Source organism: Apium graveolens, chromosome 8 (genome assembly GCF_009905375.1).
Source record: "Apium graveolens cultivar Ventura chromosome 8, ASM990537v1, whole genome shotgun sequence".
Lineage (NCBI taxonomy): Eukaryota > Viridiplantae > Streptophyta > Magnoliopsida > Apiales > Apiaceae > Apium > Apium graveolens.
The window spans coordinates 110,232,584-110,253,602 of NC_133654.1; the positions used below are offsets into that span (position 1 = coordinate 110,232,584).

Genomic DNA, 21,019 nt, shown 5'->3' on the forward strand with positions numbered 1-21,019 from the left:
AAATAGAACACCCATCCTATTGTCTACCCAAACTCACAGGTCAACCTAAGTATGTTTTCTACAAGAAAGAACCTGGCTCTGATGCCATCTCTGTAACACCCCCTTTTTAAATTTAAAAGGAGATATTACTTAAAATCCATAAACCTGCAAACAGAGCACTAATATATTTTTAACAATAATTTAATAATCTAAAATTTCTAAAATAATACTAAATTTCCAAAATGTCTAAACCAATAATATAAATTCTGAATTCTCTAAATAAATAAATAAGTCTAAATACTGATAAAGTCCGAAATCCTAATCAATAAAAAGGGGTAGCTCTCCATTACACAATCCCAGATCCCCTAAGCACCTACCAGAAAAAGAATACGGCATGAGCCAAACACCCAGAAAAAGAATACGGCAGATACAAATACACACATCATAGGGTACCTAATGCGTGCAACAGAATGGATAACGTGTACGGCATATACAACGTCACCATAAATCAAATCACAAATCAAACTCTGGGTGCACCCACGTATCCTGAAACAAATATCAAATGCGCAAAAGCTCCTCCCAAGAGCTAACAGAAGGTCACGCCATGACCAATCACACTGTCACGAAAGTGTCATGTCACTGGTGCCGCAATGACATGGCTGTAGTACCCCTACAGCTGGTTAACTCGGTATACCCTAAATCACACTAAGGGTTCAAAATAAATATTCTCACAAAATTTAAAACTCACCTGAGACAAATGATACAAATTTCCAAAGCAGGTGGGTGTCATAAATAATTTTTGAAAACCGCGTAAACAGATATCTAAATTTTCAAAATCAAATTTTAAAATAATTTTCGGAAGTTAAAACGGTCAAAGAAAATATTAACGGAATGAACAGAAAGTAGAACGGAATGAATCAAATATATATAATGGACAAGAGGAGTAGCGCTGAATGAAAGGGGACATAATCCGTACCTCAAATGTCGCAACTCTAATACTAACGAAATACACACATGATGCTCTAAATTCCCGGCTCCCGACCTATTTACAAAATTATAATTTATAATTAATATATATTAGTTTACCTTTTATATTTAAACTCCATTTCTGCTACTAATATATTAATTATATTAGTGGCCTCAGTAAACATGCACGTAAACTTAGCTAACCATCTCTATAATAAGATAATATTTAAAGTCCTATTTTTCCTATACTATTAATACTTTATTAGTCACATGTCTAAGCTAAGGTTAACAAATCACGTTGATGGTTGAACAATTTCACCTACAATAGCCTATTGTCATGTCAGGGACATAATTATGTTAATAAATTAACTAACAAATAAACTAACCATTACAATCAAAGGTGTATAAACCCATGTACATATAACTAACTATGAAACTGAAGCCTCTGTCACCGTCTAATAACATATAGGCTTTATTAATAAATTAATACGAGTCAATTCACAAGTATATATATGATTTCTAGGATTAACATGCATATAATTACATAAAACGAAATTTTCAAAATTCTTTTATAAGCTCACATTTAAAAAAAATATACATAATTTTAACAACTCTTAATACATATGTGATTTTTAATATACTATGACATAATTATGAAACATGTCACAATTTAAATTACTCCAATAATACTATAAAATTATACTCGAAACCACGTATATGTAGCACTCAACAAAACAAATAATAATTTTTTTTTTCCATAGTTTTTAAAGAAATAATTATTAAAACTGCAAAGAACATTAATCACAATAGGACATATCAAACTGTTAACACATATGTTCCTAAGATCACCCGATTCATGTTATAATATTAAATATATGCACGCACCTGGAGCCTCTTTCAATATAGCTTCCAAAATAATTGTTTAACATATAAAATTAAAACCAGATTGTAGTCTTGTATCAAGTCTGAGGGAGAATATAACTATGTACACAATATGTATGTGATATCTTATTATCTAACATAGGAGGTGAACAATTTACCTAACCATCTCGACATAGTGCATAACCGATCCGCCTACGCTCCTCTCCTCTGTTTCACTTTCACCTCTCTCCCTGTACGCAGCCTTGTTTTTTTTTTAGGTTTTTTTTTCTCTTTTTCTTTTTAATCGCATAAATGAATAATGCCCATGTCTTTGTATATATATTGCACAAGGTATCCTCTAACTATTAGAATTAGAATTTTATTAAATAACTAAACATTATTATCACTCTTTTTCCTTTTCTAATTTAAATAATATTTTTAATAATTTATTCTTATCCCAAATCTAATCCAAATCTTATTATTATTATTATTATTATTATTATTATTATTATTATTATTATTATTATTATTATTATTATTCACGTATATTACAGCTAGGGTTATTGAGATTCGAGTTTTAATGGTTGTGCTTGTGAGCAAGACTACACAGTCCTCACAAGATGCCTACGTATCTCTGTGTTGTATAAAATCAAGCCAAAAAACGTATTTCTATGTTGAGGGGTAGTTACCTTTTTTATATTGATGTTAAGTATGAGTATAAGGTTAGATTAGAGTTCGGAGAGTTGGTGGACAAGTCTCATACTTAAATGGTAAAGAAGACTCTCCTAGACGGTGAATTCTGAATGGTTCCTTGCAAGAGTCCGTTTTCATATTAGATATATCTTTGATGTCATTCTGAACTTTATTCTCAGTTCTGCTCGGCGGGCCTACCATATAGCGGGTTTTGGGTCGTGACATCTCGGAATGTGACCTGCTCGAAATATTTAGACTAATATCGAGCCGTGGTCGCGACGACTTACCTTACATCATGATGTTCACGAGTTTTGAGCAGTAAACTTTAGAACATACATAATTAATTCAACATTAATTATATATTTACGGATTAATTTTCATTCATATAAAAAATAACTCGCAAAATTCTTATATAAATTTATTTAAGGAATAAGCTTAAAAGAATCCGGGTTGGAAACATAAACATAAACAAATTGACCCGGTTGTTTACCCCCACCCTCACTTTCTCCTTCCTCGTCGGTTCAGACCGCTCCTAAGTCCAATCAATCAAACACCGCCTTCAAAGCACGCCCCTACGGACCATTCTCAGCTTTTTTCAGTCCCTTTGTTTCTTTTTAATTATTTGCATAAATAAATAAACCAACAGACATATTTATTAGTATATATTATTATTACCCAATCACCTTCTTTGCGTTATCATCCAATCTCGAAATTCGATTGAAAGTTAGTTCTGTTAACACGATTATACACACATCCTCCGTATTCGAATTCATTCATGTAAGTATTCGTTCCTCCTTAAATTTTATTATTTTGTTTATCTAAATCACACTATTTTAGATTTTACATTTGTTTAAATTCAAATGTAATTAACTATTGAGTTTATTTTACTGCTGCAATTTTATTTGGGATTGTTAGGGCTTGTATGTCATACTACTAATATGTTACCGAATGATCGTAGTTTCCGTATACTTCGATTCTTGTTTGAATACTAGTAAATTGTGCTATTTGGAATGTATTGTTAGTGTCATATCTTAGTTTGGATAGTATGTCAATTTATGTTTCTGTTTCGGTTTTTGAATTATAGAAGTGTAGATTATTCGTTTGTGTAGTTTTATAGATTGGCTGATATTCAGGGAGATTTTTTTTTTGTTTGGCAAAGAAGAAAGAATAGTTCGAACCTGTTGTTGATACTGTGGTTTTGTATAAAGTTATAATACTGAAGGCTGGTTTTTATGTAGCTCAATTGTTTAAGTATGGCTTCTAGTTCACATCCCTTGTTAAATGAGGCCGGGTGTCCCGATCAGGACAATGATGTAGATGTAAGCTTAAGTAGGAATGATCAATGTTTTTTGGAGGGTGGAAATGATGAGAAACAACATTCTGGGGAACATGATGAGGATGAGGATGAGGATGATGATTTTGATTTTAATCCGTTTTTGAAAGAAACCCTCTCTGTAGAAGCTTCTTCGAGTTTAAGTTCTGAAATTGAAGGAGTAGAGGCTGATGTTGTTGATAGTGGAGTAGAAAATTGTCTACTTTCTGTTACTGCATTGTTGTCGAAGCCAGCCAGTCAGGTGAAAGACTATAGTGTAGGTGATGGCGAGAATGGCAGAGAAGTTTTCGTTCAGGCTTCGGTTGCTTCTGATGATGCTAACAAAGCTGAAAGAGCGGGCGTGTTTCTGGATAAAAAATCAATTCTTGTTTCAGGACTCGAGATTGACAGTGTTACTGAAAAGGATGGTGGTTCGAAGTTTGGAAAGGTTGTTAATAATGTTCTCGTGGGAGATTTAGACACAGGTTTACAGTCTACAAGTGTCATCATGGATGTAGATGATGAGGATGCTATTTGTAGGCGTACTCGAGCTCGTTATTCTCTTGCCAGTTTTACACTTGATGAACTTGAGACTTTTCTTCAAGAGACCGATGATGAGGAGGACCTTCCAAATGTTGATGATGAGGCAGAATATAGAAAGTTTCTTGCAGCTGTTCTACATGGTGGAGATGCTGATCACGTGGCAGACAAAGAAAATGAAAATATCGAAGATGAAGATGAAGATGAAGATAATGATGCAGACTTTGAGTTGGAAATTGAAGAAGCACTTGAGAGTGATGGTGATGAAATTTTAAAGTCACCTGCCCAAGTACAAAGCTCTGAAAGAGGTGGTCGGCGGCCTGAAACTAGACAGAATAAACGGCAGAAATCTTCTGCTCAGCCAAAAAAGAAAAGTTCTGAACATCTGAATATGCCACTACGCCCCCTTTTACCTAATGTGCCAGTTTTACCTTCTACTTCTATTCAGGGAAACCTAATGATGCTCGATAGTGCTCCATGCCGCCAGATGTCTTCTGCACATGAAAGCACGCTGAATGGATTTACTCCTCATCAGATAGGCCAATTGCACTGTTTAATACATGAACATGTTCAACTACTTATACAGGTGTATTCTCTATGTATATTTGAGCCTTCTAAGGGGAAGATTGCTACCCAAATACAACAACTGATTTTAGATATTCTTAAAAAACGCGATCAAGTATTGACATGGAGAACAGCACCTTATCCAAGTTCCTACTTCTTTCCTCCATACATTTGTCCATCAGTGTCAAATGATTGTAAAATTTCCTTGCCGACACGAAACGCTTCTCCATCTTCTATGAATGCCTCAGAAAGAGACAGCTTTCCTGAAAATAATATAACATTGCCTTCTGATAGTGGTAGACATAAATCTCTATCTTGTAGCAAGGAAGGTCAATTACAAGGCACCGAGGCTCCCATGTGGATGCCTTACATAAATGGCCATGTATTGTCAATTTTGGATGTTGCTCCGCTGAATCTCGTTAAGAGCTATATGGATGAAGTCTCTTCTGGTATGCAATTTTGAAGGAATTATGCATGCATCTAAACTTCTTTATATGCTTTCTTTAGTGTGTTCTGACATATATGATGTGATTGGGATTGTCGACAGCTGTCCAAGAGTATCAGAGGCGACGTGTGGGAGATGCTTGCGATACTCGCTTTGAGAAGGAACCCTTGTTCCCATTAAAGACTCTCCACTTTTCTGCTGATGAAGTGCAGAGAAGATCTGAAGCTGTCAGCGGAAAGCCATCTTCAGGGAATGATCAGGGACCTAAAATGACGCTAGCAGGTACTCTTGCTGAAAGGAGCAAGAAGCAGTCCGTGGCTCCAGTCCCGAAGCAAATTGCCAAATTAGCCCAGAGATTTTTTTTTCAGTTTAATCCTGCCTTATTCCCACATAAACCATCCCCTGCCTCTGTGGTAAACCGGGTGCTTTTCACTGATGCAGAGGATATGTAAGTTGTGTTTTCCTGGCCAAAATGTTTGTTAGCTCATTTTTAACTCAATTTTGTAATCCACCTTCCATCACTTAGTATTTAGTTCCCTCTAGTTTTTGCCCCACATCTCACTGTTTGTGGTTAGTTTTGCCTATATGCAATATTAGTATTCCTTGTTTTGTGCCTTCGCTTTAAAAATCACTTGCAAGGGCTTATTGCACTGTCTTTGGTTTAGGTCTAATCACATATTTCTGGTTAGTATTATAAGTTCCGAGTAAAAAATATAACTGTTGTGAATAAAGTTTAACAAAAAGCACTATAAAATATTCCATGTTATTGCAAAATAGATTTTTGACAAATGATCTCCGACTTGAAGTTCTATATGTTAATTTATTTCTTTTTGATTCTATTAAGATGATTGAATTAGCTGCCAAGGGTTTTCTGTCCTTAAATCAAAGTTAACTTTGTAATCTATTTATAAACAAACTTTCAAAGTCAAGGGACCATAGGGCTCATATTTTATTGAGACATGCGCTTAAAAGTCGAGATTCAATGTTCCTACAGTAGACATGCTGAGAAACATACATGTAACTCAAAATATCTCATTTTCTTTGCCAAAATAATTAAGAAAATATTCCAGATTTTTTTGATAATATCGAACTGGAGTTCATAGTGAAATGCTTTATTGCTGCATCAGGGCTCCCTTAAATTCTTGTGCCAGAAGCATATAAAAATCAAATCCAAATGGGGAATATTAAAACTGTCAGCGGTTCAAAAAAGGAAAAGCCTTTCTAACTGAAGGCAAAACCTTGTATGCAAAAAATCTACCTTGTTATATTGTAATATTCTGTCTAGTCTATTGAATCTGATCATATTGGTTATTAAGCTGACTACCAGCCTTGTATTATTTTCCCAACCAATCCTCATGGACGGCAGTCTAATGAAAGTAAGTCCAATTATCCATGAGAACAAGTACATCAGTCTCTATTGTCCCTGCATCATCCTCTTTGAAAATAATTGTCTCAGTAGAGCAATAAATAGACATAAATATTCTTATTCCTTGCTCCGGGTTACATGGGTATAGTGATATACTTGAAGAGTTGGGGCCTTCGGATAACAAATCCCATCAAGTCTTACTCTAACTTCATGGTATTATAGTCGCTTCATTTAAGTGTTCAACTATCTGTAGTTGTAAATTTTAGGCTTTTACAAGTTGTCTATCGAACCCAAGGTTCTTGTGTAGAAGTGTTTACACATGAAGGACTGAATACTTCAATAGCTTTACTCGGACTTGGTTAAAAGTGTTAACTAGGAGACATGTTCAATTGTTGGACTCAAGTATTTATAAATGTATTTCCATGTTTTTAGCCTCAAATAAATGTTCGAGTGTCCAGACCATGTACGAGTGTCAAGTGTCCATCATGGCACTCTGCACAAAATGAAGAGTCCGAGTAACATAGCTAAATAGCTTACAATCAAAATGATAGCTTAAATCTTGTTTTTGATGAACTCTCCTGCTTATTCTGGTGAATATTGTGAGGTGATGTTGAGTTGTTTACTTCTATCCCCTTGCCATGGTTGACTGTGCTTGGTATTATTTAATTTTATATCTAGTTCGGATGAATATTTAACACTGAAACGTGTTGCACTTGAATATCATTGTAGGTTACTAGCGTCGGGTTTGATGGAATATAATACAGACTGGAAGTTAATTCAGCAATGTTTTCTTCCTTGTAAGTCAAAGCATCAGGTAACTTGTGACACAGAATTTTTGTATTTATTTAAAGTCTGAAATGAAAATTTGAAGATATCACTTGACTAGCAAAATGTATAAAATATGAACCATTTTACCTGTCAGAATAAATTATTTTGTCAAAACCAAAGAAAGCTAATCTTAGGCTTAAATGGTTAGTTGGGAACTCATCGAGCCACTGGTGTTAACTGTGGTTTTAACTATCCCAATTTCAGCTGTTAAAAGTCAATTGAAATGACCGTTATAAACCAAGTTAAAACCACTCTCCCCCTGAAAGGACTGTGAGAATAAAATTTTGAATCGTAAAGATTGCATGTAACCTTATTCTTTGGGCTCTATGATTTGCAAAATGTTGAAGCTGGGTTTTGTTATTAAGAATTCACAATTGTATTTATTTCTAATTGTTTAAAAACATTGCCGATCATTATGAGCTAATTACTTCAGTTTGTATATTTTGTATAGTTTAATTGTCCTCCTAATGCATAACTATGTCTATTTGAATATAATTTACTTGCTTGTATGCCTAAGGATTGTCCTGTATATTAAATTATATATACATTTTCCCTTTGTTTGGTTAGTAGGAGTGTAATGAGATAGGCTAAAATGGATAAGAAGGAATAAATTAATGTTAGGAGAGAAGGTTGTGAGAGGGTATAGCAGAAAAATGAGAGGAAAACTTTAAATGATGAAGGCTGTGAAGGACATGTTCAGGAATGTTGTGAGCACTAATTGAGCTCTAATTAAATTTGTTGTATGGAAATGAAGAGGATATAGCTGTAAGCTGTGTTACTCGGACTCAGCTAGAAGTGTCCGACAAGAACACGTGTTCAAGTATCGGACTCAGAAACATTTTGAAAAATAAAGATGTTTTTGGCTTAAAATAAGTGTCCAACTCCAAATGTCCATGTCCGAGTGTAGAGTGTCCGACACGTGTACTTTAAGGTATAATGAAGAGTCCGAGTAACAGAGGCTGTAAATATTTAACTTATAACATAGCAAGAATTTCATTCTATTTCATCAAAATTTATTCTAAGTAGCAAGTTCCAATAAACTGCAGGCTTAATCAGATAATAAGGATTATATACATTGACCTAGATAGCTACCCATTAATCAACAGTATAAATTATTAGTGCACTAGTAGTAGTATTACAAATTATTTATGCATGTAAAACATGATCATGCTTTAAATGCTTTCTAGACTGTACTTTTTGTGGGATTCTTAATAGTATTAATATTTTTGACATTTCTACTATGAAGAACTAGTTGGGAGCTTTCTTAAGTCATCTGGTTGGTGCCAGCTACTCTGCCTTCGAATTTATTCGATACGGCGTCATGACAGCCTTACACTCTAGTTTCTTTTATACAGATGCTATAGAACATTTTTTTGGTATGTCAATGAGGGTAACTTTGTATTAATTCTGTCGCACTGTTTTTTTTAGACTGCTATCAACTCTAATAATAATTACTTTAAAAGTACACTAGTCTGTCTTAACAAACATGGAATGCCAAATCAATTGCTCTGATGTACCGGCTTTTTAAGTGAGGTGGATCCGAAGTAGTAATTCTGTACTTGGCCATCTATTTTATCTATACTATTATATAAAACCCAAAACAGTGAAAATTTTGGTTTTCGGTTTTCAGTCATTTATTTAATAAAATAATATAAAAAATAGTGACCAGCAGACTGAGTTTTCTAATTGTAGGACGTTACCTTATAATTAAAACACATTGTCTTTTACAAACACCTAAAAAACAATTATACTGTATCTTCCAATCATTAATATCAACTCTTTTAAATAAAAAACGTTATCTTCTAATTAAAACCTATTATCTTTTATAAATACACCTAAAAATACCAATTATATTATATCTTCCAATTGTTAATACACATGCAGAAATACTAGTAAAATACTATACAATTTACTTGGAACCTTAATGGCTCATCATAACTTTATGTATTTTGCTTTTTGAAGTGAAAACTTTTTTATGTAGAATATTTTGGTGATCTTTGTATGCGTAATTACGTTTCAGATTTTCGTCAGGCAGAAAAATCGTTCATGTTCCAGAGCACCAGAGAATCCAATTAAGGTATGTGACTAAGCACTAATTTCCATTGCCAATTTATGTATTCTAAATTTATTTGGGAGCATTGTAAGTTTTGTTCAAATTTTCTTTTCTAGTAATATTTGGTATATTATTTTGCTCTCTTAATTATTTGAAGGTGATATGAGGAACCCAGTCTAAGACAATAAGAAATTTAATGTTGAGAATGTTGATGTTACTTATTATATATTGCAGGGATCTAGAATATTTAGGATAGTTTAGGAATATTTTTTATTTAAATCTTTTAGCAAATTTGAAATGAAGCGGTTGGACTGTGAGGCACGCGTGTCAAAATCTAAAGTTCCGAATATATGCAATACTTTTTTTGCTAAATAATATATACAATATTTACTGACGTAAAAATCAATTCCCCTTTTAAAGTACAGTACTTTGTCTAAACACAGTTGTCCTATTCTAAATGTAAGGCATCTCTTATGCTCCAGTTGTTTGAAGATTAATATGATGGATAGGGAAGGAATGGAAGGAAAACCCCGAACAAAAGTAAGGGGGATAGAGTATGTAAGAGGAAATAGTGGACAAATTATGGAAGTTCAAATTTTATGTGATGAGGTCTGTGAAGAAAATCAGTAGGAAGAACAGAGGATTCATTCTAAATTGGTGAGTCTGTCCTGGAGTTTTTAAGTTTAGATTGATAGGAATGTAATGAGGAAGGAGTGAAAATCAAAAATGCCTTTGGAAAGGATTAAAGTTCGTTTGAAAGCAAGGATTTAAATGGTGCACAAGTTGGGTCTGCTGTGAAGTAATAGTTGTGCAGTGACGAAACATTCCTGTTGTGCCTTAAAAGCAGCCAGAAACTTATAGAACTTTGATATGTAACCGGAATAGATTTTTGTCATGCGTGGTTGATTTTTTTAACATTCTGAGGGTAATCAACACATTAGCCCTTTAATTGGTCCAAATGGATGAACAGATCCTGAAAGAAAATTTGTGTACCTTCGTGCCCCTTAAGTTTGTGCTTTGTACATCCCGACCCTTTCTTTGAAGTTTAAACCATTTTAAGCCTCATCTGATTCATAGATAATTATTAAATTTTGGCCAAAAAACCTTATAATCACTTTGTCAGTCGTTTGGATTCAAAGGTGAAGGACACAGTGGACAAAGTAAACAAATCCAACTGGAATTTCCAGCAAGGGTATAATGGGTACATAATTTGTAAATAGGGTCAAATTGTACAAATGACAAATACAAAAGGTTAGGAGTTGCGGTTTATTACTTCAAGTGTTCATGTCTCTGAATGGACATACATACTTAAATGGCTGAAGTGTTAATTATACTATCTTTTATTTAGTATTTTTTCAATCAGAAAAAGAATACCTAAGAATGCCATTTTAAGTCTAGTGATTTGTTGAGTGGCTATAAATAAATATAATTGAGCCGTGGATATGCATTGTAGTAAATGGTTAATGATTAATTTGACATATAAGTTGCCAAACAGGTCACGGGGAATAGGTTATATTATTTTAATATAGTGGATTATATAAACTCACTGCACAGGCTCTTTACAATATACTAATAATTCTAATACATCTTACAGGCAGTTCGGAGGCTAAAAACCTCTCCCTTGACTGCGGAAGAGATAGCTCATATACGTGAGGTACTATGTCATTCATTATGCAGAAGCAATTTATCTGAAAAGCCCTTTTTGATGTATTTATTGACTTCATGTCTTTCATAGTATTTTGTTATGTGATTGATATATTGGTTTTGACTCTGATCCAACAAATAATGCAGGGATTGGTGGTTTTTAAGAATGACTTGATGTCTGTCTGGAAATTTGTTGTGCCTTATAGGGATCCAATGTTGCTACGTCGACAGTGGCGTGTTGCTACTGGAACCCAAAAGTCTTACAAAGTCGACGAGCAAAAAAAAAAGAAGAGACGGTTGTATGAATCAAATAGAAGAAAAGGCAAACCTGCAAATCCTATGAAGTGGCATTCTTCATCTGAAAAAGAGGTATGCTCTCTATTAAATATTATGTAATGTTTCCCCTGAAGTGATGTATTGCTAAATATGAAGAGCGTACGTGAGAGTGGCCTTGTAATTAAGTCTCTGGACTGTAGTTGAAAAGGGATGCTCACCTCCTGCTTTAGTCCTTTAACTCTACCGTATACCCTCTATCAGGGGACTTGGGGACTGAAGTGGGGATAACATGTGTGGTTATTTGCCTTATAGGTGCTCCAGTGGCAAGTTCCATATTATTTGCATACAGAGAAACTCACAATATTCTTATGAAGTGAGGAGTTGAACACCCATCCCTTGTAAGCTTAAAGTCATGAGAATAGGGTTCTTTAAGCATGAAGGCTGTCAGGACTCAGGTACCTTGTTCAGGGTTATGTTGGATCCAAGCACTGAGTGGATAATGCATCACTTCATTAGCCTAGTGCAACTCATGCAAATGAGGAGAAAGTGGAAGTATATCATGTTTTTGTTAGTTAGGGGAAGGCCATTAAATTTTAATAAATAAGTTCACATGTGTATAATATATGTTTGACTTTACTGATCACATTTAAAATTAAGGAATTCATTTGATCAATTTTACCATCAAAAGGGATATGGAGCTACTCTATGTAGCATTGTGGATGCACTTTGACTAACATGGATAACCCTTAACTTTAGTGAAGTAGCTTTGTTTAATATGAATGTTTCTTAGTCTTGGTAGTAACCTGGATTTAGCTTGGTGTATTTCTGTAGCTCCTCTAATTATGGGCCCAAATATATTATCAGCAAAGAACATAATCATTTAATGTTTCTCTCTGTAATTTGACTTTTGACTTGATTTTTTAAAAGCCTATCAATGTATTTGAGTGATTGTACTTTAAGGCTTAAGCATGACTATAATTTGTTCACTGAGAATCTCAGCGAACTCTGTTATCGTTGAAGACAATTTGGCATGTTTCCAAGTATTTTGTCCATATGCACGTTTACCCTAGATATTCACATCTAACAACTAAAAAGTTAATTTCGAGTGGGTTTTATTTGAAGGAAACTTTATCATGTAGTTGATGAAGTATTGAACTTTTATCGGTTGATGCAGTGAAGTGGCTTGTCTGTGTCATATTGTTCTGTTCTGTACTGTTTCTGTTTTTTTGATCAATTTGGTTATAGTAATTTTATTCAAATGCCAACAGAAAAAAAAATATAAGGTGAACTTGAAAGGCGTGAGTTTTGCAAGAGTAGTCTTTGCTCCCCCTCTGGCTGGTAAGGAGGGTGATGAATAGGGACATTGCCACATAGCTTCCGTGCCAAGTGCCAACTACGAAATTTACATTTGTTAGTTTTGATGAATTCTTTTCTCTAATAGTTAATTGGCTCAAGTCTCAATCTTAGTTCCTTTTACTAGTTTGACGAAATTCTTTATAGATTTTTAAACACATCTAGCCAGATATTGCACCCTACTAATTACAAATGAACCTTGTTAAAGCCTCAAAGGTGGGTGAACCCAACGAACTTCATCTGATCAAACGGGGGTCTGATGTGAACATGCAGCATACATGATGACACAGCTTGTACATTGAAAAAAATGTGAATCCATGTTTACAAGCATTCACATGGCGTAGGCTTCACCCATTATTAAGTATTTTTTGGAGTTCTTGAAGAGGTGGTTGAGATGTCAACGAATTCATTACATTAATGGTTAGAGGGTAAAAACCGAAATATAATTTTTATTCCAACATTTTTGTTCTTTTTGTCTTATACATTATTGCTTTTTTTTTTTTTGTTTACTACATCGAATATATATACATTCCTGTTGTTTTGTGTAAACAAAAAAGCCTCAATAAATTACTAGTAAATAAATGTTAGTTGGAATAGTGGAGGTGTTAAGACTTGTGTAAAGAATAGTACATGCAAACTATTTATAGGCACTTCTGAATATACTCAGTTGTGAAGTAGTTTTTAGGAAGCTTGGTATTGTTGGCTATAATTTTTTTATTTGCTGCCAAGTTGCAAGTGCCATTTTAGGACAAAAATACATGTCAATATTTTAAAAAAAAATCATGTATGTCTCTATATGTATCTATTCTAGACCTGCATAAATGAAATACTTGATATGATAATACAAATTTCTCTTTACATATATTTTATTGTAGGACTGTAGCGCTGGAGAGGAAAATAACAGTGGAAATGATTGCATTGACAATGAGAATGAAGCTTATGTCCACGAGGCATTCTTAGCAGATTGGAGGCCAGATACTTCTGTTGTTTCCTTGGAATTACCAACCTCGAATTGTGGGGCCGAATCCATACCTTCTTACTTCTCGTTGCAGGAGAGTTGCCGCAATAAAGGGCAGAGTAATAGTACTGGTTTTCGAGATTTGCAGTGCCAAATTGTTCAACAGTTTTCAGAGTCCTTGAAGCATTCTCAGTTCCTTGCATCATCCGACGATACTCAAGCTAAAAGTGCATCATCCAGTCATTTGAATTACCCCTTGCCAGACGTGCTTTTAAAATCCTTCGCATCCCAACCCTCTTCATCAAAATATCAACCACGGAGATGTAGGAGACCCCGTTTGGTCAAGCTAGCGCCAGGTTTACCTCCTGTTAACCTTCCACCATCTGTCCGTGTTATGTCAAAGTCGGCCTTTAAAACCTACCAGGGTGATACATCTAGTAATGTTTCTAGTTCTCAAAGTGGTTTTGCTGGTCCTTCAACACCAAATACCGTTAGTGAACATCTTACTGTTGCACAGTCAGGAACTATTGATCTAACAAAATCTGGACATACCCGGATTCCCTTGCAGAGTAGTATATCCCATTTGCACCCAAAAGAATCAACGCTCAGAAATAGAGGAACCATAGAAGATCAAGATGGGTCAGATCTTCATATGCATCCGTTGTTATTTCGGACCCCTGAAGATAGGCGTTTACCATATTATCCATTAAATTGCAGTACTAATGCATCTAGTTCTTTCAATTTTTTCCCAAGAAGTCAGCCTCTGTTAAATCTCAGTCTCTTTCATAATCCTAAACAAGCAAACTACACGGTTATTCAATCCGGGAAGCCTTCAAATTCGATCGAAAAAAGATCTTATGGTATTGACTTCCATCCACTTCTTCAAAGATCCAGTGATTTGAATAGCAGCTCTCTATCTGCATGTCCAGTTGCTGAGCAATCGCACCCTGCTGAATTGTCTGGGATCCAGCATGCTCAGTCCCAGAAGTCAGTTGATGCTGCAGTGAGTAATGCTGTTCCAGTGTCTATCCTTAATATCCCTTTAAATCCTAGTCGAAAAGTGAATGAACTGGATCTGGATATTCACCTGAGCTGTACATCGACAAAGCAGATATCTGCAGACAGCAGGAATGTTATCAAAGAAAACATGATGAGAGAAGCACCGAGTGCTCATGTATTAGGAATAAATGATATTCAAGACACCACAAATTTAAAAAAGTACCCTGATGGATCCTTCCCAGAAGCTATTCCTCCTGTGATTGGCCCAAATGTCGGTTCAGTTGCCCATGCACGAAATGCATGTAGAGAGGTTGCACATAATACACCAAACCAGTTACTTTCTGAAATTGTGATGGAACAGGAAGAGTTGAGTGATTCAGAGGATGAAATTACGGAAGACGTTCAATTTGAATGTGAAGAGATGACCGACTCCGAAGGAGAAGAGGCATCTGACTCTGAACATATGGATTCCCGAGGCATTAAGGTAGTTCCAGCCTGCGATCTTTTTTTTTTGAAATCCATGAGCCATTAAATGGTGCTATAAATGACGAAAAAAACTGCAATCCCCCACCCATCCCACCCCAACCGCAACCCGTCCCCTTAATGAAAGAAAGAAATAAGTGACAATTAATTTTAAATTTGATGTTTCTACACCTGGCTTGATTAATTTTGTAGTTCATAGGATTGGAATTTGGTACTTGTTTTATGCTTTGTACATATAAGCCGAACCTTGACAATTTAATCCCTTTTGGACCAAACGAATTTTATGAAAAATTAATATTATTAACAATCAAGTTTATAAATATGCTAGAAACCTATATTAAAATAGTTGTGATTGACAAATAGTAGTTTTTCATCAAGGTTGTTAATCAAATGAGTATTAATATTATTGAGGTTGTACTGCATTAGCAACTATTCCTCAATAGTTTTTTTCTCTATTCTTTAGTTGTACCCTCAAAAATTTAAGTCGATGGCTGCATGGATCTCTCACACACAGGTTGCGCTCCATTGGGAACTTCTTAAAATGAGAATGGTGAGAAACAGTGATTTCTCTAATTGAAACCGGTGATTTATAGAAATTGAAATTTTGATTTCAGTAAATTGGTGATTTTGTGCAAATCAAAAATTTTAAATTTCGTAAAGGTCACCAATTTTAACTATGCAAATCACCGGTTCCCACTGCCCTCATTTTAAGAAAATATATGTACAATTGATCAAGTAGAAACCAAATAGAAATCATATTTAAGATAGAATTTAGAAACCATTCACGAGTCATGACCACATATTTTTTAAGGTTTATAAGATCTGGACCACGTATTTTATATTTCACTCACACGTCTCTCCCCCCATTCCGTGGTCATTCCGTGGTTATGGTTCAACACCCCGCCCACTAACAACTGTACACATGATTCCGGCCATCTTTATCTTTTTTGGCAATGCAACGTCAGTATCTTTACATCTCCCTCTCCCCTCACTTTCTCTCTTTCGACTCAGTCATCATCTCTCATCTCTACCTTCAATCCAAAACACATCGGATTCACACAATCATGTCAATCAACATCGAATACTTCACTATAATTACCACGTTGATGGTTCAATACCAGCCGCTAGACATACGGTTTTCATCGATTATAGTAGAAAGGATATGTCCAGTATGTAATATTTGGTCATTTTTGTAATATGAGTTAGTCATTGATTTTTGTAGTACAAATTAATGTTTTCTGTCATACCGATTAGTAATTGGAGTGTGCATCTGGTATTAAGTTCATATATCAGGTTTTAATTTTAGATATGGTGATTTTTCTTGGAGATTGTGGTTGTTTCTTTATTGGAGATTTTGGTTGTTTCTTTATTGGAGATTGTGGTTGTTGGTGTAGATTGAATTGGTAGAGTAGAGAAATAGAGGATCGAAGAGGTAGAAATAAATAGTTGCCAGAGTCAATGGTGGTTGGAGGGGTGGCTGCAATTGGCCGGAATAAATCATGGTTTGAGGAGGCGACGGAAATTAGTATTCGTAATGTCATGATGATAGATATGGGGTGTTTGTTTCCTGGTTAATGAGTCCATTCAACGGGAATCAGAACCTCAATTACATGTATAAGTGTTTTGATTAACAAATTGTTGATTGGGAATGGGAACTTCATTCTCATGGGTAAATCATTCCTTACTCCTTAAGGTACCATGTCATTCCCATTCCCATACCCTCATTCCCGTTCCCGTTCCCATTCCCAGTCCCATTTCCGTTCCCGTATCTCATTCCAACTAAGCGATCTAAACGCCATCATAATGTGTGTATATATATTTACATATATTTGAGTTGATTCCTAGTTTTTATCTTTTATTGGAAGGTCCTTTCGCTATGTAGTCCATCTTCTTTGTAGATCTATATTGGTGTCTACTTTTTTACATGTATTTTGGGCTGCCATGTTTTTATTTGAAATTAGCATGTATCTGCAACTAGCTTGTTAATTCATCTGCTTTGTTCCAAGGAGGTCTGTGATATTGTGGTGAACAAAGTAGCAATGGGCGGTGATAGCAAAAATGAGCAACTTGAATCAAGGTCTCATAATGAAGCCGATCACAATACTAGTTTCAACAAGCAGACGTTGAGAATAGAGGACCACAAGAAAGATAAACGGACTAGTTCGTTGTGCCTAAATTTAAACTCTTGTCCTCCTTCACAGGCTATAAAATCAAAGCAACATGCAGTTTCTAGAAATCCAAGACGTGGTGGCAAAAACAAATTGGGCTCTAGTTTGAACAGATCGTGCAACAAACTTGTATCATCACCACATGATGTAAGCACTACTCAACAGCTCAATATGAATTCTGTTGTCAGCATTGGTAGGAGAACTAGGAAAGGTGCACATAGTAGTAGTTCCAGTTTATATGTGGACCAAAACGGAAGTTGTGGTATTGTTATGCCTGTAGGCATTTATAATCATGTAAATAACTGGGATTGTCATGATCCTCCCATTCCTTGATGCCAGGATTGTGGTTAGACTTGATTCCTTTCTTTTTCTGATATGAAATATAGGTGGGAACTGGTAAGCTGTGAGCGGGGGCATATACAAAAACATTGCGTCATCCTGTTGTGTACGTCACTCCGTTTGCAGTTGCATATGTTGAGGTTCATTAGCTACTGACAATATAAAGAATATGATTGAATTGTACATGTAACATTGTTAATTATTATATATAATATCATTTTATTTTCTGGATTTTTGCCATCGTGATTCTGTACAGAAGAGAAGTGAGGACACAGGTTCATTATCTGGTATTTATTAACATGCAGAACCAAATGATATTGGTGAAGCATGTTCCTTCGTAGGATGATCTGCAAAGTTAAATGTTTAAGTTAAGAGAACTGAAGCATTATTCATTTCTTCCTGTTGTCTGCAGCAGAAAAAAAGGCGGTGCCTTGAAGATCGCTTGCAATGATTGGAAGATGTAGTGATGAATCAGATGATCGGTATTTAATTGGAGTACTAATCAGGTATATTTAAAAAATATGATAGTATTTAGTTTAGTAAACTTGATAGATTAGTTTAAGAAAAATATGCCGGGCTTAATTGGATTTTAACAGAATTGTCATCGCACTAATCAGGTGATTAGTCGATAAAATCAGCTATTTTTGGAACCCTGTGCCCTAGTAAAGTTAGGTGTGCCGGATGTAGTTTCGTAATTCTTTATTTTAATGGTTAAGAAATCTATACTAAATTGTAATAACCGTATATTGGAATAATGTTATATCCCGAATTTTGAAAATTTATTATTATTGTTTTTTGAATTTTGTGTGAGTTTTTTGATAGAAAGGAATAAAATTGTGGATTGTTTTTTCGTCTTTAATGAGTTCATATCGTTAAATGATTCAGTGTGCTAATTAATTGTTAGTTCTGTATCGATCACTGTTATTATTATGAAATTATTAAATCACTCTTATTATTTACAGAATTTATATATAAAAGTCGATCGTTTTATCGATATCGGTAAGTTGTGTCCGTTTTATAATTTTGGGGATTGAGTGAGTATTTTACCCGCGTCAAAAAATTATATTTGGTATTTCATCTGTGTTCCAAATATCGAGTGAGTTGTAAATATATTCAAAAGTAACATTTACGATTATTTTATTACGTGTTAAATGAAATTTATGTATTTATTTTAATTTAAAGTGTTTCCGGCCATGAAATATGTAGTGTGTGGGTTATTTTGAATTATTTTGCATGATTTGGTCCTCATTATATTTGTTTTCTAGGTTTATTATAAATTTAGGGAATATTTTGGTTTATTAAAAATTATCGGATCAGGACCTTACCGAGAAGTCAAAACTCACAAAAATCGATATATTTTGTTAATCGGGAATGAATCTTGTTTAAGGGAGTTATATTTATATCAGATTTTTCTATTCTTGTCATGCAAGATAAATTTGATTTTTTTCCTCATAGGACTAAAATCGATATATTTTAACATTCGTATGAATGGATCATCGAAAAATTAATAATCTTGTTAATCGGGAATGAATATCTTGTTATGAAGCAGTACTTTTACTTAATCTTTCTATTTCTGTCATGCAAGATAAATTTGTCTTTTTTTCATATTTTTCTCATATGAATCAATATATCTAAAATTCGTATGGTTGGATATTCGAATAAATTAATTAAAAAAATTATATTGTTAACCGAAAATGAATCTCTGCGAGTAGTACTGTTACCAAAATTTTCCATTCATGTCACAATATGAATTTGAATATTTTTTATATACTTTTTCCATAAGACTAAAATCGATATATCTTAATATCCATACGGTTTGATCGTTGAAAAAATATTTGAAAAAATTATCATATTAACTAGGAATGAATCTGTTGAGCAAGATTGCAGCTGTATGTATAACTCAACAATACTATTTTGGATAACTCAGCATAGAACAAATGATTTTGAAATAATCTATATTCCAATAGAATTATTATATATTATTTATTGGGCATATACATGATGGTTTTGGTAGCTACAGTGAAGAAGACATCCACAATGATCTGTATGAAGTTCATTAACATGTTCAGGCAACAGATGAATAAAGATGGAGTCATTCGAGGAAGTTATCAGAATCCGTGTGAATACCTCAAGGTATCCATGTGAAGTTGTTTGTATCTGGTAGAAGACTTTACAATGATTTGAGAAGATATATTACGAATGCCTGAGAGCGGAACTAGTCACCTGTGAACCAGACCATTGCACTAGGTGTCAGTGATTCGTGAATGTAAACTAAGTACTATCAATCGAAAGATTGTTAAGTGAGGATTCATATCTGGAAATACAGGTTTTATGGTTTATACGAAGACTCAAAAGAGAAGACTTGAAGACAGGAAAGCTTTGAGATTGCAATGCTCTACAGAACTAAGTCAAAGTGATTACTACCTTGTAGTAGGAGTCACCATGATCAATATACTGATTATCAGAAGCAATATCCTGGAAATACAGTTCAACATATTAGTACAGGAACATGTCTTGACTTAGTATGAGCCTCAGAGAATAAACTAAAGCAAAAATGAGTTCAGAGGTGCATGTACAACACCCTGGTCGCCAGTGAGAGTTCATAAGCATTACATGATAATTTTTCTAAGACAAATAAAATCCCTAGCTACTCTAGTAAGCATGGTCGCCACCTATAATGAGGTAGAGATAGAAAATCAACCCATATGCTTGTGGACCCCTAACTAGCATCTAATTGTTGTTACATGAGAAACCTAGGCTACAAGGAGATGCATTGGTCACAAGCAACTCTTCTTCTAGCTTAATGAGTCGCAAGTAAGCTTACCAAGGGAGCATAGTCGCAAGTTAGAGAATCTCTAAGGCAAATCAACTCTCCCTCTTACTCTTGGTCGCAAGTTACATGTCCTAGTAGAAGATATGGTCGCCAATTAGGGTATCTTGTTAAGAAACTAAGTACAAAGCATATAAGAGCCACTCTAGTCGCCAATAAGTCTCCCAAGGATGCTCTTGTACTCGCAAGTAACTTGGAAATTCAAAAAAGGCCAATGCAAATCATCCTTACACACTCTAGTCGCCAGAAAGGAGAAAGAATATCAATCTAAAGTATTAAAATACCTTCTGGTCGCCGGTAAAAGTATTATGAAGTTCAGGGACACAAGTTACAGTGATTTGTAAGTTGTCTTGATAGAAATT

At 34.6% G+C, this 21,019-nt stretch overlaps 1 protein-coding gene across 8 annotated transcripts; it reads left to right on the forward strand.

Moving 5' to 3' along the window:
* The first annotated feature begins 2,960 nt into the window (after positions 1 to 2,960).
* Positions 2,961 to 18,612, forward strand: LOC141677759 (uncharacterized). 8 transcript variants are annotated; one of them, XR_012557514.1, is made up of 11 exons: positions 2,961 to 3,276; positions 3,738 to 5,364; positions 5,463 to 5,808; positions 7,456 to 7,540; positions 9,575 to 9,631; positions 11,202 to 11,261; positions 11,399 to 11,620; positions 13,756 to 15,321; positions 17,327 to 17,635; positions 17,875 to 17,967; positions 18,240 to 18,612. XR_012557514.1 is itself a non-coding variant. In XM_074483812.1 (11 exons), the coding sequence occupies exons 2-10, from the start codon at positions 3,753 to 3,755 to the stop codon at positions 17,893 to 17,895; spliced, it is 4,278 nt and encodes a 1,425-aa protein (XP_074339913.1). In that variant the 5' UTR covers positions 2,961 to 3,276; positions 3,738 to 3,752; the 3' UTR covers positions 17,896 to 17,933; positions 18,240 to 18,612. The 8 variants fall into 8 exon arrangements, 5 of the variants coding, with proteins under 5 accessions (XP_074339913.1, XP_074339914.1, XP_074339912.1 ...); XR_012557516.1 differs by having other exon boundaries at positions 18,243 to 18,612; XR_012557515.1 differs by lacking the exon at positions 18,240 to 18,612 and adding an exon at positions 18,133 to 18,174.
* The last annotated feature ends 2,407 nt before the right edge of the window (positions 18,613 to 21,019 follow it).

What these genes read in the sequence shown, in the direction of transcription:
- LOC141677759 (XM_074483809.1), top strand. Translation starts at nt 3,753, where the DNA reads ATGGCTTCTAGTTCACATCCCTTGTTAAATGAGGCCGGGTGTCCCGAT. An exon ending in TTCACTGATGCAGAGGATAT is followed by an intron (nt 5,809 to 7,455) that starts GTAAGTTGTGTT and finishes ATATCATTGTAG; the next exon opens with GTTACTAGCGTCGGGTTTGA. An exon ending in CTTGTAAGTCAAAGCATCAG is followed by an intron (nt 7,541 to 9,574) that starts GTAACTTGTGAC and finishes ATTACGTTTCAG; the next exon opens with ATTTTCGTCAGGCAGAAAAA.